This window comes from Glycine soja, chromosome 9, assembly GCF_004193775.1.
Source record: "Glycine soja cultivar W05 chromosome 9, ASM419377v2, whole genome shotgun sequence".
NCBI classification, from domain to species: Eukaryota; Viridiplantae; Streptophyta; class Magnoliopsida; order Fabales; family Fabaceae; genus Glycine; species Glycine soja.
The window spans coordinates 46,403,866-46,416,949 of record NC_041010.1 but is presented as its reverse complement, the minus strand read 5'-3'; the positions used below and the strand labels follow the sequence as shown (position 1 = coordinate 46,416,949).

General features: G+C 28.3%; 1 protein-coding gene across 1 annotated transcript; it reads right to left on the bottom strand.

Moving 5' to 3' along the window:
• Positions 1–6,119: 6,119 nt before the first annotated feature.
• LOC114425270 (spastin-like) lies at positions 6,120–12,094 on the bottom strand. Its single transcript, XM_028392123.1, has 12 exons — positions 11,693–12,094; positions 11,470–11,581; positions 10,411–10,630; positions 10,242–10,337; positions 10,021–10,136; positions 9,545–9,625; positions 8,532–8,655; positions 8,001–8,050; positions 7,138–7,228; positions 6,862–6,897; positions 6,626–6,723; positions 6,120–6,545 (listed from the first exon to the last, which is right to left on the bottom strand). The coding sequence occupies exons 1-12, from the start codon at positions 12,010–12,012 to the stop codon at positions 6,429–6,431; spliced, it is 1,461 nt and encodes a 486-aa protein (XP_028247924.1). The 5' UTR covers positions 12,013–12,094; the 3' UTR covers positions 6,120–6,428.
• Positions 12,095–13,084: the final 990 nt, after the last annotated feature.

Below are 13,084 nucleotides of genomic sequence, written 5' to 3'. Positions count from 1 at the left end.
AGAGTCTGGTTAGGTTAGGTTAACCATGGTTAAAGATTTAAGGACATAAAGGAAAGGAAGTTAAAAAAAATATTAGGAATATATTATTTAGCATATTTCTTTAAATACATCTCTCTAATTTGTTGGAATTATTTATTGAAAAATATAAAATAGAAAGCATCATTAAATATAATATAATATAATATAATATCTATCAAATTTTATTACTTTTAATAAATTTTTATTGATAAAATATATTAAATTTTAAAGAAAAGTATGTTAGAGAATATATTACTAATTAAACAAAGCATGCATACGCGGTTTTTTTTTTCTTTTAACGTCGGGGTTTACTGGTTAAGAACTAGTTTACGATTTTCTCTATGAATGCAGAAAGAGTTTAATTCTGTTTTAAAAGTAGTTTTGAATTAATCCACAAGAAATGGTAAAAGTATGAGATAATACAAAAAAGATTGGTGAACATTGATATTGATATCTGCTTGCAATAAAGAGATAGAAAGTGTATTGAAAGAAATACACGACTCGTGAGATAAGTGTAACTATATGTAATATAGTGTGATTGAAAGGAAAATACTATATAGAAAAAAATATATACTAAAGTATATAATATGTCCAAATGTACACATATTGTAATAGTATAAATGATAATAAATTAACATTTAAATTATTTTAAAATTTAACAAGTAACAAGTATATTATATATGATGGATTATGATTGGATGAGCATGTAAAAAAATTTATATTATTAATATATAACACTTTTTTTCGTTGTTATTTTAAAAATAATTGATTTAGTTTATTTGTTAATTTATAACACTTGCTGGTATAAATAGAAACTAACCATAAAAATCCTGACCACCAAAAAGCTTACGTAGGAGTATTAGTTATTGATTAGATTATAATGTAAAAATACTTTAGACTCTTAATACACATCCTACTTCAGTGTTTCCTTAACACATTTTAAATAACTAACTTGATTCTATAAAGTAACAATCGATCATTAACTCTTTTTTATTTATTATTATTATACAAAATCTCGATTATAACCTTGAGAAGCCTTCATCTCAATCGATCATAGTAGTATTGTAACGCACTACTATGAGTCAATGCATGTCGTAGGGTGTTTTGGCATTAACGGGTTTTAACAAGGGAATGGTAATAAACTAACCATGGTTAAGTTGTGGAGGGCCATGTGAGGGGGGACAAGGATGATTTGGTCACAGCTGGAAAATGGAAAGAGGGGTCGTGGCATTTGTTGGCTTGGTTGCTGCTCTTTTGGTGAAATGACTCGTGTGCCCTTGTCCCATTCTTCTGTGTTTTTCAAAGTTTTTAAATTGTGTTTGGGGTCTTATGGAACGCTGTCTTGCGTGTGTTTGTAAAGTTCTAAGTTCGAAAACCACTGCAAGGGTTTTTGTAATTGTAACGTTACCAACTTTACCAGAGTATAATAGAATTGTTTGGTTATGTTTTTTATACTAATAATACATTTCATTAAGTGATAGTGATATTTTATGAATTTGTCACTTAACCGATAATATGATAATATGTTAGAAAATTGGAAAAAAAATATATTAAAAATATATAAATATATATATATATATATATATATATATATTTATAAGTATCTGCTAATAGTTTTGTAACCAAGAATAGAAAGAGATTTAGAATTATAAAAAAAAAAATAGAAGAAGATTTGGGAGTCGTCTTGATGAATGAAGAAGGATTATGGGTGAATTATGAAGAATTTTTGTAACCAAAATAAAAATAAAAGACTTGCCAATAACATATTTTTATGAAAAAAATGTTGATTAAATTTTATGTAAACTTTATCAGATGAAAAAGAAACTCGTGCAATTTAATAGATTTTACATGAATTTATCAAATAATAATCATACTTAATATTAATAAGAATCCATATTAATAGATTATCCATGGATAGAGTAGTGAAGAGGAGAGAGGGAAAAGACAAAAGTCAAAATTGATTATAAAAATTTCCATTCACTTGTAGTATTATTTTACCAACTTAGCCGACTGACACATTTAATTTTATTTTTTTCTTTATGTGAATGCACATTTAATTGTACTACTACTAGTATGTATACACGTATGAAATCAATTATAATTTTTAAATTAACTTTTAATTTTCATTAATTTTAAATATTCACACTATTTTTAATTATAAACTTAACTATTAATATATAATAACGATTCATTATCAATAAAATATTTATGAATATTATTTTAATTAACATTTAATATTTCATTTACATTACTATTTTTTAAGTTGTTTCTATTAAAACTTATTTTTATTAATAAAAGAATTCATCATCGATTGCAAATTGAAATGTAAAAGATAGTATATTAAGGGAAATGTGTTATTAATTAAGCACGTACTAATCAAATTAAATGGAAATTATTCAAATATTATTTTCATTGGAAAGAATAAAATTCAAAATGCGTTAAAATAGTAATAACTTGTGTTATATAAATGTATATTTTTATCACTATTTATGATCAATGCAAGCAATATAATTTAACTTTTAAAATTTATCTAGAATGAATGCATTTTTATGTGTTATTTATTTTGCAAATTTGTATAAAAATAACTATAAAAAAATTAAATTTGTGTCGCTAAAACTTAAAAGTATAAGATAGTTAATTTTCTATATTGATATATTTAAATGGGAATAAAAGTTAAGTTTCCTTTGAAGAGGGGGGGGACTGCATGAATCGAATCAACAAGTGACATGTTTATCTTATGCAATTTTAAATATTATTCGTTTAAATTAAAATTTAGTTCAAAGTTTTCTTTTAAATATTTATTGGCATTCGAATTAATTTCAAAAGGCATTTAGTATCATCCTTGTTAGTTATTTATAACATATATTATTGTTTGAGGCAAAATCATTTCGTGCTAATGCAATTTGCTAATCTCACTAATTAAACCGGTCCTTATTGCCATATCGTATAGGAAAAGGGATATGCACATTTTTATAGTTGAGTTGTAATTTCAGTTTTTCTAATTTTTTAAATTTATGATTTTGGTTTTCTTAATTTTTAATTGTAATATTTGGTCTCTTTAATTTTATAAATTTGTAATTTTGATTCTCTTCATAAGTTATTAATTAATGATTATAATTATTAGAGATATTAAATTAATTATAAATTAAATAAAAATTATTAATTATTATAAACTTTAATGAAAAACTATTGACCCTAATGTGATATTACTGCCAGTAGAATCGCATACGACTATAAAGGTAGAAGAAATGTTTATGAAAAAGATGAGAAATACAATTGTAAAAAATAAACATTAATAAATTTTCATTTAATTTTTTAATAATTAATACTTTTGATTAATTTATAAATAACCTAATAACTCAATTAATCATAATTATTTATTAATGATTTATCAAGAGAAACAAAATCACCAATTTATAAGACTAAAATCAAATATTACAATTAAAATAAAAAAAATAAAATTATAATTTTGAGAAATTTAGAAATTAAAATTATAATTTACCCTATTTTTTCTCTAAAAGAATCCTATTTGACTACATTTAGTAGTATCATATAAAATAATATTATATGCCAACTTGTTATACATTTCTTTGTATGAAACTTTGTACCTTGAGAGAGCTAGCTAAATTAAAAAACGAGAAAGTGGTACAAGCAAGACCATACATACTGCATGCACTTATCTGTTTGTTTGAAAACATAAACTTATCTGTTTGTTTGTTTGAAAGTTCAGCACTCAATCCTTTTGACCCTCTTCCAACGGTTACTAGTTATCATGAATTTGTTCCCTTTTTACCTGCTTCAAATTCAACTCTTACATGGTCAATGTGATCATTCCAATACTCCCCCAGTTTAGTTTATCGGTACCTTTTCTATTTATCTTCTTAAAACACTAATCAAATATTAATGATTTGCTTTTAATTTTATGCTAAATTATTTTTTTAGTCCTTTAATTATTTAGGTTGAATTTGATTCTTTAATATTTTTGACATTCTATTTAGTTTTTTAATTTTTAAAATCGATTCAATTTAGTCATTTAATTTTTTTTATTTTAATCCTTTAATTTTTAAAATTGATTTATTTTTTTAAAAATATGTATTTTGTAACGATTTAAAATTACTTAGTGACAATTTTGAATTGTCATAAAGTGTGATTTTTTACAATTATGAAAGATCAAATTGAACCTAATAAAAACGCTAGAAGATTAAATTGAATTTAAAAAATAAACAAGAGTACTAAAACCTAATTTAACCTTAATTTTATCCTCTTTATCAATAAAGAAAATAGAGTAAAAGAATAAAAGTGAATGCTATAAAAAATCATAATAATTATCAATGGTTATCAATTTTCTCAAAAATAACCCAATCAAATATCGTAAAAAGAAAAGGCGAAAAGAAAAACTAGACATATATTATGAACGATGCCATGAAAAAAGGTTTTTGGAGGTAACTTGCAAAATCTGATCCCATAACCATATTAAATTTTCTAAAAAAACCAAAAATCTTTTATGCATTCATAGAAAACTGAAAAGCAATACCCTTAATTATTAGGAAAAACACGTCTTCCAGTTTGAATCTTAATTTATAGGTAATTTTGGAGTGTATATATATATTATTGTTTTCTTGATATAAGTTTGCGTATACTATTTAAAAAATATCCACACAATGCATCTTTCCATCTTTAACAAAATGATTTTTTAGGGGTGTTCATGAATGGATATAATCCAATGTGGACCGAAAAAATGGATCCAAAAACCCAAAAAATGAATGAATCAAAAAATTGGAAAACCAAATTTTTTTATTAAATTGGATTGGATTTATTTGACTCTAAAAACCAAATTTTTTCATTCGTTTACCCATTAAGTTTTTATTATTAATAGAAAATAGATGATAACTCATTTTTATATTAAAGTTTAATAACAAGAAATTCGTAAATTTGTGCAATAACATTAAAAACTGACAATCTTTTGAACAATAAATTCATTATCATTTAAATAATTATTAAAACTAATAATCTGATGTTGATTGCAAAATTAAGATATTATTAAACATGTGCAACACATGATAATAGTTAAACATGCATACTCTTTTAAATATTAATTATTTTCATCATCTCCACCTATAGCTATACTCTTGTACGGTCTCTCTACTGGCAATTCTGATAATGATTCTACATAAAGAATTAAACAGGAAAAGAAAGTTTCACTTAATTTCTTTTATAACTTTTGGAATGTGAAACAAATAAAAAAGAGATTAAAAGCATATTCTGGAGCACATGGGCCCAATTTGGATTGGTGGTAGTTGTGCTAGAAGATATTGTCACACAATTGCCATGAATACAAAATGAGAATCTGTTTCACACTTAACTCAATCATAGTGTGTCATGTGTATCTTCGGCCTTATTTGAGGCATAACCGTGTGCATTGATATTAGACACTCCTCTACCCTCTTTTTTTCGTGAATAAGCTTCATTTGTTTAATATCCTATTTAGGTGATTTTTTTTTCTTAAATAAGAAGTTAAAAAATAAAGTAGGTGTTTGACATCTAACTTGAGCTAGAGAGTGGGGAGTATGATAAAAGAAAAAAAGATAAATTCTTTTTTTTTTACCTAAAAAATATTCACTCAACTTCCGTTTAGAGCAGTTGAGTTTTTTTTAATAAAAACTAAATAATTTGGTTAAATGGTATTAAATATTTTTTTAACTAAATTTCAAAACATTTTTACATTAATTTTTAAAACATAAGAATAAAGGATTTGTAAATAGACGTAGGTTTCTTCGTGAAAATTGAATGAAATAAATTTTATATTTAACGACTAAATTCATGCATACAACTACAAGAGAAAAATAATAGCCAAAGATATAAGAAATAGACGTATACTTGTTGTGAAGTAAAAGATAGACTCGTCATCATAAATTATGTCCAATATGCTCTCGAAAACAAGGTTTATGACAAATTCATTACCCTGGTTCAACTAAGTCTTAAAGAATCACTATACTTTATTGATAAAAGCTAGAAAGAAAATAAAAAGAATTACTACACTCCGATTTAAAAGCTTTAAAATTCATATACTGCCATGTTTAAAAAACCTTGTTTTCAATGTCTTTCTCCCCTCATTTCCGGGGCAATTTATCAATCTTTTTTCTTCCCAGAAAACCCCCGGGGGAAGGGATTTACAATCACTTGATATAGTAATCAGAAAGATATACAAAGAATAAAAATAAATAAAGGCAGTCATTTGAGACAAGCGGCTAGAATAGGATTTCAGGATAGCCATTAACAAAATAAGAAGCACCCTGATTCATTGTTTTAGCTACTAACCTTGATGCCTTCGTCTAGTCTAATTTCAGTTATGTACACAGTTTTTTTTTTAAAAAATAATTTGATGCATATATATGCATCAGAATATGACTTCAATTAGAGCCAAATTCCTCATTCCAACGCTCAAGCTCTTCCCACTTACTTTTGTTTAAGCTCGGCCTAATGATAGTCATTGCCTTCTTAAAATCCTCGTATCTCAGTCCTCTTACCTGGTAAAACTGAATATAGTTAGCTTTCATTTACAAGATTATACTAATCCTATCTAAAGACATAGTATTTCATAGCATGCCTGATTAGCCTTTACAGTAAGAATGTCAACACCCAGCTCTCTAATTGGCATCATTGCAGCTTCTTCACACAAGGCTTGCAGATCACTGCCAGAATATCCTGCAAACCAAGAATAACAAGCATTATGGTCATATTTAAAAAGGAAAAAAAAGAAAAGAATATATCAACATTCTAGTTTCTTGCTCATCATGATTCAAACTTGGAACATGCAAATGCGAATTTAGCTACAAATATTACGTTCAGTCTCTTTTACAAGCCTCTCAAGATCTCTACCTGCAACATAAAATACCAGTTAGTAAAAATTTAGCACGTCGGATCCTTGATAACACAAGTAAACTAATTAGTCCAAATTTGGTAATAAGTTTCACACAACCAGAGTAAATAAATTATAAGCCAGCCACCATAAAACCAGAATACATTAGGAGAATAAATAACCAGGAAATACACTCTAGCACCAGTGTATAAAAATCAAAAGAAGTATCACAAAGCATAAAATATGAGCAAATTGCTTACTAGGTAAGGAGAATGCTTGACCCTTGAGTTTGTGTTTCAGCAGAAGCTTCCGAACATTTTCATCTGGTAAAGGTACGTATATTCTCTTTACCTAGTAAAGATTTCACAGCAAACCCAAGAATAGAGTAAGTAGAGAAGCAGCATGTGATTCAAAGATCATTATAATCACTATCCATGGCAAACAATCATGCATAGATTTCAATGGGCACAAATGACATGTCTCTCGAAAAATATAGTTCAAGTGCTTTATTTGTTTTATTGAAGACTAATCAGTTTTTCTGCACAACATTTCAGAAATGTTGTAAGAGGAATCATAACCGAGAACATAAGTCCAGGGGAAGGAAGTACATGAAGGCCATATTGCCATGCAATTAGAAGCTCCCTATGAAGCAATTGCTAGGAGTCTAAGAAATTTGTCAAGGTACATAGAAGAGAATACTGATTTTTAGAATAGAAGTTTATGGTATACTACTAAATACAGACATGCTCAATACTTCAATTAGCAAAGTATATGCAACATAATATCATCAATGAAAGGGTTTCTATTTCATATGACCATTTGAAAACCACTATTCAAGACAATGATAGAATCACATTATTTATCCATTACTTAAGGTAACCTAGCCTTTTAAAAATAAAATAAAAAAATATCCCTGTACGATATTTCACACTATCAGCTCAAGCAATAAAAAATTATATATATATATATATATATATTTATATATATCAATGAGAATAAAACTAGAAGATCATTTATATCTAACAGTGATAAACATTTATCATTTGAAAATCACATCAGCAACATGACATTCTGAAATTATATTTTCTACACTTCCAGTATAGGACATTAAAGAAATTCTTACCAGTCTCCTAAGAACTGCATCATCTAATTCTTGTGGCTTATTTGTTGCACCTATATTAAGAAGGAAAATGAAATTTATGAGTTTAGTAAGACTAACAGATTTATAGGATTCACTTATCTATATTCAAACTCACATAATATTGTGAAATAATAAAAGAAAAAGATAAAGCAAGCAATTCCACATCTACAATAGCTAAAATCAGTTTTGCATTCATCATATACAGCTTTTAGGAGGACAGATTACAATGCAAGCCACCTAATAAAGGAATTAATATTGTTCTTAACATATCACAAAATGTGAGATACAGCTGAATTTAAAAGAGAGGAAAATATAATCATTGTGTAATGGCCTCATGATGTTCCAATAGATGAGATTAAACAGCTATTTCTGGAACAGGCCAAAAGCCCACCTACCAATTATAATCGCACTATACATGCTATTCTGTTAATTACCACTGTACTGGATCTAAATTCTAAATCATGCTCATTTTTAGAAACAGAATGATCAAGTATCTTCAGATATATCGCTTACCAATTACAATCACAATATCATCAGGATTGGAGGTCACCCCATCAAACTGGATAAGAAATTCAGATTTTAATCGTCTGCTGGCATCATTCTCATTTGCCAACCTTGTTGACATTATACTATCAATCTGTTATCAGTTAAGAAAGAAAATTACTATTGTTATGAACAGAGAAAAAATTGAGATGCAGAGAATACAACCTTTTCTTTCTGCTTTATAAATTCTCCTATTTAACTAGCATGGCTTCAGGAAAATAAAACTAATAGTTAAACACAACAACGTAGCACGACTTATTAACTTTACACTATAGAATTTGGGACAATCAATGATAATGCTGGTGAGCTGGTCACCCTGAGACTGAGAGTGCTAGAAACCAGGGCAGACTAATGTGATAAAGAAATAATCTTTGTTTCACTAATAAATTGACACTTGCTTATATGCATCACCAATCTTAATAAATATTTCAAGTCATTAACCTAATTCTGTTAGAAGATAAAATTACCAGATACAACTTTTATCAAAAGGGATCCTTAGCCACATCATTTTAAAACAAGCCCTCTATGCTCTTCAAGAATAATAGTTCAATGAAAATGGTTAGAAATACAGTAAATAGGGTGTGTGGATATATTATTATTATTATGTAATCAAGATAATTAGGTCTGGATGGCTGTAATCTTTGTATTTATGACATGACACTTATTGTATATAATAGCCTTCACTGTGTAATTGACACAGAATTCATCACATGTTTCTTGTTTTCTTTCTCTCAACAATTAATGTTGTGCTCTGAACCAAGCTTCAAACAAAAATAGTTGAAATGCAGATAACATTTGGACATTTTTCAAAACTTCAAATAGTTATCAAACAAAGCTCCAGGAGAATTGATTCTGAAGTGGTTCATTGCTTCTAAAGCAAGCTAAAAAGAATTTCCTATTCCTAAACATATTCTTCTATGATGTCTTTCTAGTCATATATAGTAGGGGGGAGAGCAATTTCTCTATCTATACATGAGAAATACCTCATCAATGAAAATTACAGATGGCTGTCTGGATATAGCTACCATGAATAGTGTCCGGACAAGCTTTTCAGCTTCACCCACCTATTGAGCACAATTAATCATGGAGAAACTTCTGAAGTCATAACCAATTAACCATTACTTAAACATATTAACATAAGAAATAAATGAGTTAAACAAGGATACTGCTAGAATATATGAAAAATTATCCAAAAATATCTTGATTTTAATTTTAAAATAATTCAGAATATCTAGGATTAGGACTACCTGTTTGGGATTAACTTCCATATTTTCTAATGTTTCATGATTTGTAATCATACCTAGCAGTAGTTTAAATAAGGATTTTGTAACACATATAACACATCATATCAAATCAATTAAAAAGTCAAATTTCCATGTATAAATTTTCTTTTATTTCCCTTTCCTCCCTCTATACTTAAAACCTTATAATTCCGACTGATACACAGATAGAGACATACCCATTTTGATGTCAAGGAAGCTGCTGTGACATTAAAAAATGTTGCTTGTGATTCTGAAGCCACTGCTTTGGCAAGCATGGTTTTTCCATTACCAGGCGGACCAAAGAGAAGCAAACCTAGAACAAAAAATGTTCAGCAATTTCAATATTTGGCCTTTTCATTCCACAACTTTCACCATGATCCAATATATAACCAAATGCAATGAGGTCCTAAGGCATTACCTCTGGCTGGCCTTCGAAGTCCCGTAAACAAGTCTCTTCTTTTAGTTGGCAAAATGACCATCTCCATTAAAGCTTGCTTTGCCTTTTCAAGCCCAGCTGCATTTCCACACTAATAATCAAAGAAATGATAGTATATAAAATATAGAAGCAAATGTGCATAGATTCTTACCAACATCTTCCCATCTAACAGAAGGACTTCTATCTACTATGGCAGTGTTAATCATTTCAACTAGTTTGTCATCATAATTTACACCAGATGCTTGACTAGATTTTGGGCTTCCAACTTTATTCACCTGACCTCCTCTTTGAGGGGGCTTTTGTAACACATTTTTTCTAGTACTCAATGTCTTAATTGGAGCGGCAGCAGTTTGACCAAGTTTTGAGGTGCTCTGCAAACATTTTTGAGGGAAAAAACATTAAAGGTTCATTATAATCATATTCATAAAACTAGTACGCTATGGCCAATATAAAGCGAGAACATTCAATGACTGTAATTTAACAGGCTTGCAGAAAAGTCCAAAGGCTCTGAAGTCTGACCATTAGCCAACATAATTACTTCTTAAAAATACAAGTATAACTGCCTACATGGAAGTAATCCAAATCCCCTCTTTATGATACAAAACACCACCTCCATTGAATATCTATTGATGTTTAAGGGCAACACACAAGAAGAACTTAATATAAGTAAAAATAATATCGTTACTTTTGAATTTAAATACCTTATTTAATATCTCATTAATTGTGATAAACTTCTATTGTAACAGTAGTTAAATAGGACGCATAAGTGGAAAAAAAAATTAATTGAGACTAAGTACCTTATTTAATATCTCATTAATTGTGATAAACTTCTATTGTAACAGTCGATAAATAGGACGAATAAGTGGAAAAAAAATTAATTGAGACTTTTTTTAGCGCAACCACGAACTCAAAGCTCAAACTCCAGACAACAGGTTAAGCTGAAATAAACCCATGTCAGTTGATCCAGTCTCGTTAGTTTAGTTAACGAGAATTTGAATTGTAAAACATCAATAGCTTTGGAAAAAAAAAACCAAAAGTCTACAACATCATGGAAAAGAGATAATGCAGTTTTAACAGTTAATATATTCCTTAAAGTGGCACTTTGCAATGCCAACCTCAAATTTCAGAATTCAGAACCACAAAACCAAAAAATTAATCACTCTGCAAACAACACCTACTTTGAAAATCTAACCACCAACTACATTCATACCTGATTTGCAGATGAGCTGCCAGCTCGTCTAGCGAGAGTCTGCAACCTCTCAGAAACCTGACTCTGCCATTTAGATATCTTCTCTCGATACGATTGCACCTTCTGCTGTTCACTTTAACAGTTTCCATCAACCAAAAAACATTCATATTATTAGAACTCATAAACACAAACCCTACTTTCTCGTCATCGAAGAAACACCTAATCGGCGCGAAATTGCGAGAACCTGGTAGTGATGTAGGAAGGAACGGGAGTTGAATTAGCTTCGAGGAGGATCGAGTGCGCGTTACGGTAGTGAAGAAGCGCGTCGTCGATCAAGCCCCATTCCTCTGCCCTAACGCCCTTCGCGATCTCTTGCGTTGCTAAATCGAAGTAGCCTTTGAGCTTGTATGCAACGCGCTCGTTCGAAACCGAAGGAGGAGGAGAAGCTTCCATTCGATTCGTTGAGGAAGAAGAAGAAGGAGAATTGGTGTTGTGATAATTGTTGTTGTTATCATGTGTGAAGATGGAGTTGAAGGAATCAATTATTCCCTGCAAGAAACTCATTCCTCAGTTACAAACGCGATTCTGTGTTTTCATCACTCGCAAAAGCCGATTTCAGTTCGCGTGCGTTTAGCTTATTTAGATTAGACTTTAGGTTTGACAAAAAAAAAAAGGTGAGCTTGTTTAAAGAAAGCAATTTTAAAGTAGATAAGATTTATTTATTAAAAAAATATTTATTTTAAGTAAAAATAATTTAAATAAATACTTTTTTAAAAAATAAATTTTTTTTTTATTTTATTAAAAAAACTTTTTTGTAAAAAATAAATTTAAATAAACTCATCGTCCAAAGTATACTGTGGAAGCTTGCTTGGCTCAAAGCCTCAAACAGCCACGACAATGACGTGCTTCGGTGCAAAATTATAAACATCCAGTTATTAATATCATAAAAGTATATTGTGTAAGCAAAGGAATAACTGGATGTTTAGAATTTTTTTATGATATTAATAACTGCCTACATTACTTGGTGCAATGTTGGGATTTTATTTAATTTGATATTTATAGTTTAAAATAATTTTTAATAGAGTCTAATTAATTTTTATGCATGGCCAGTGTAATATCTTTGACACTGTCAAATAAAAATTACTGATGAATTTTGAGGTAATTAGTGTAAAAATTGATAAATATAATAAATCGTGTAACAAACTTATAATATATAATACTTTTGTATTAAATCACAATATAATACAATTTTATATTTTCAATCTGTTTTTTCATTTTAATTAAAGAATAGAATAAATATGTTTTTTTTTTCTCTCAAGTTTTTTTAAAATACAATTGTAGTTCTTAAACGAAGAAAATTTAATTATTATTTTAGTCCTAAATTTAAGAGGATGTTTGTTTTACTTCCTAAAATTTAAAAGTATTTTTCTTAGTTCTTGAATTTTGACAAATTACTTTTTTTCCTTACATAATTCACACTTTAACATGATTTTTAGCACTCTTGAGACAGTTTTTTTAATAATTTGTGATATTTTTACAATGTAAAAAAAATTAATTTATGATAATTAAAAATCACCACAAAATATTAATTTATTATGCCAAAAATTAAAGAGTAATTTGTCAAAATTCAAAAAAA

Coding starts and splice junctions, on each gene's coding strand:
- LOC114425270 (XM_028392123.1), bottom strand. CDS start 12,012: ATGAGTTTCTTGCAGGGAATAATTGATTCCTTCAACTCCATCTTCACA. Junction 10,338..10,410: donor TGTTAGATGGGAAGATGTTG/GTAAGAATCTAT, acceptor GTGGAAATGCAG/CTGGGCTTGAAAAGGCAAAG. Junction 9,626..10,020: donor CTTCCTTGACATCAAAATGG/GTATGTCTCTAT, acceptor TGTGCTCAATAG/GTGGGTGAAGCTGAAAAGCT.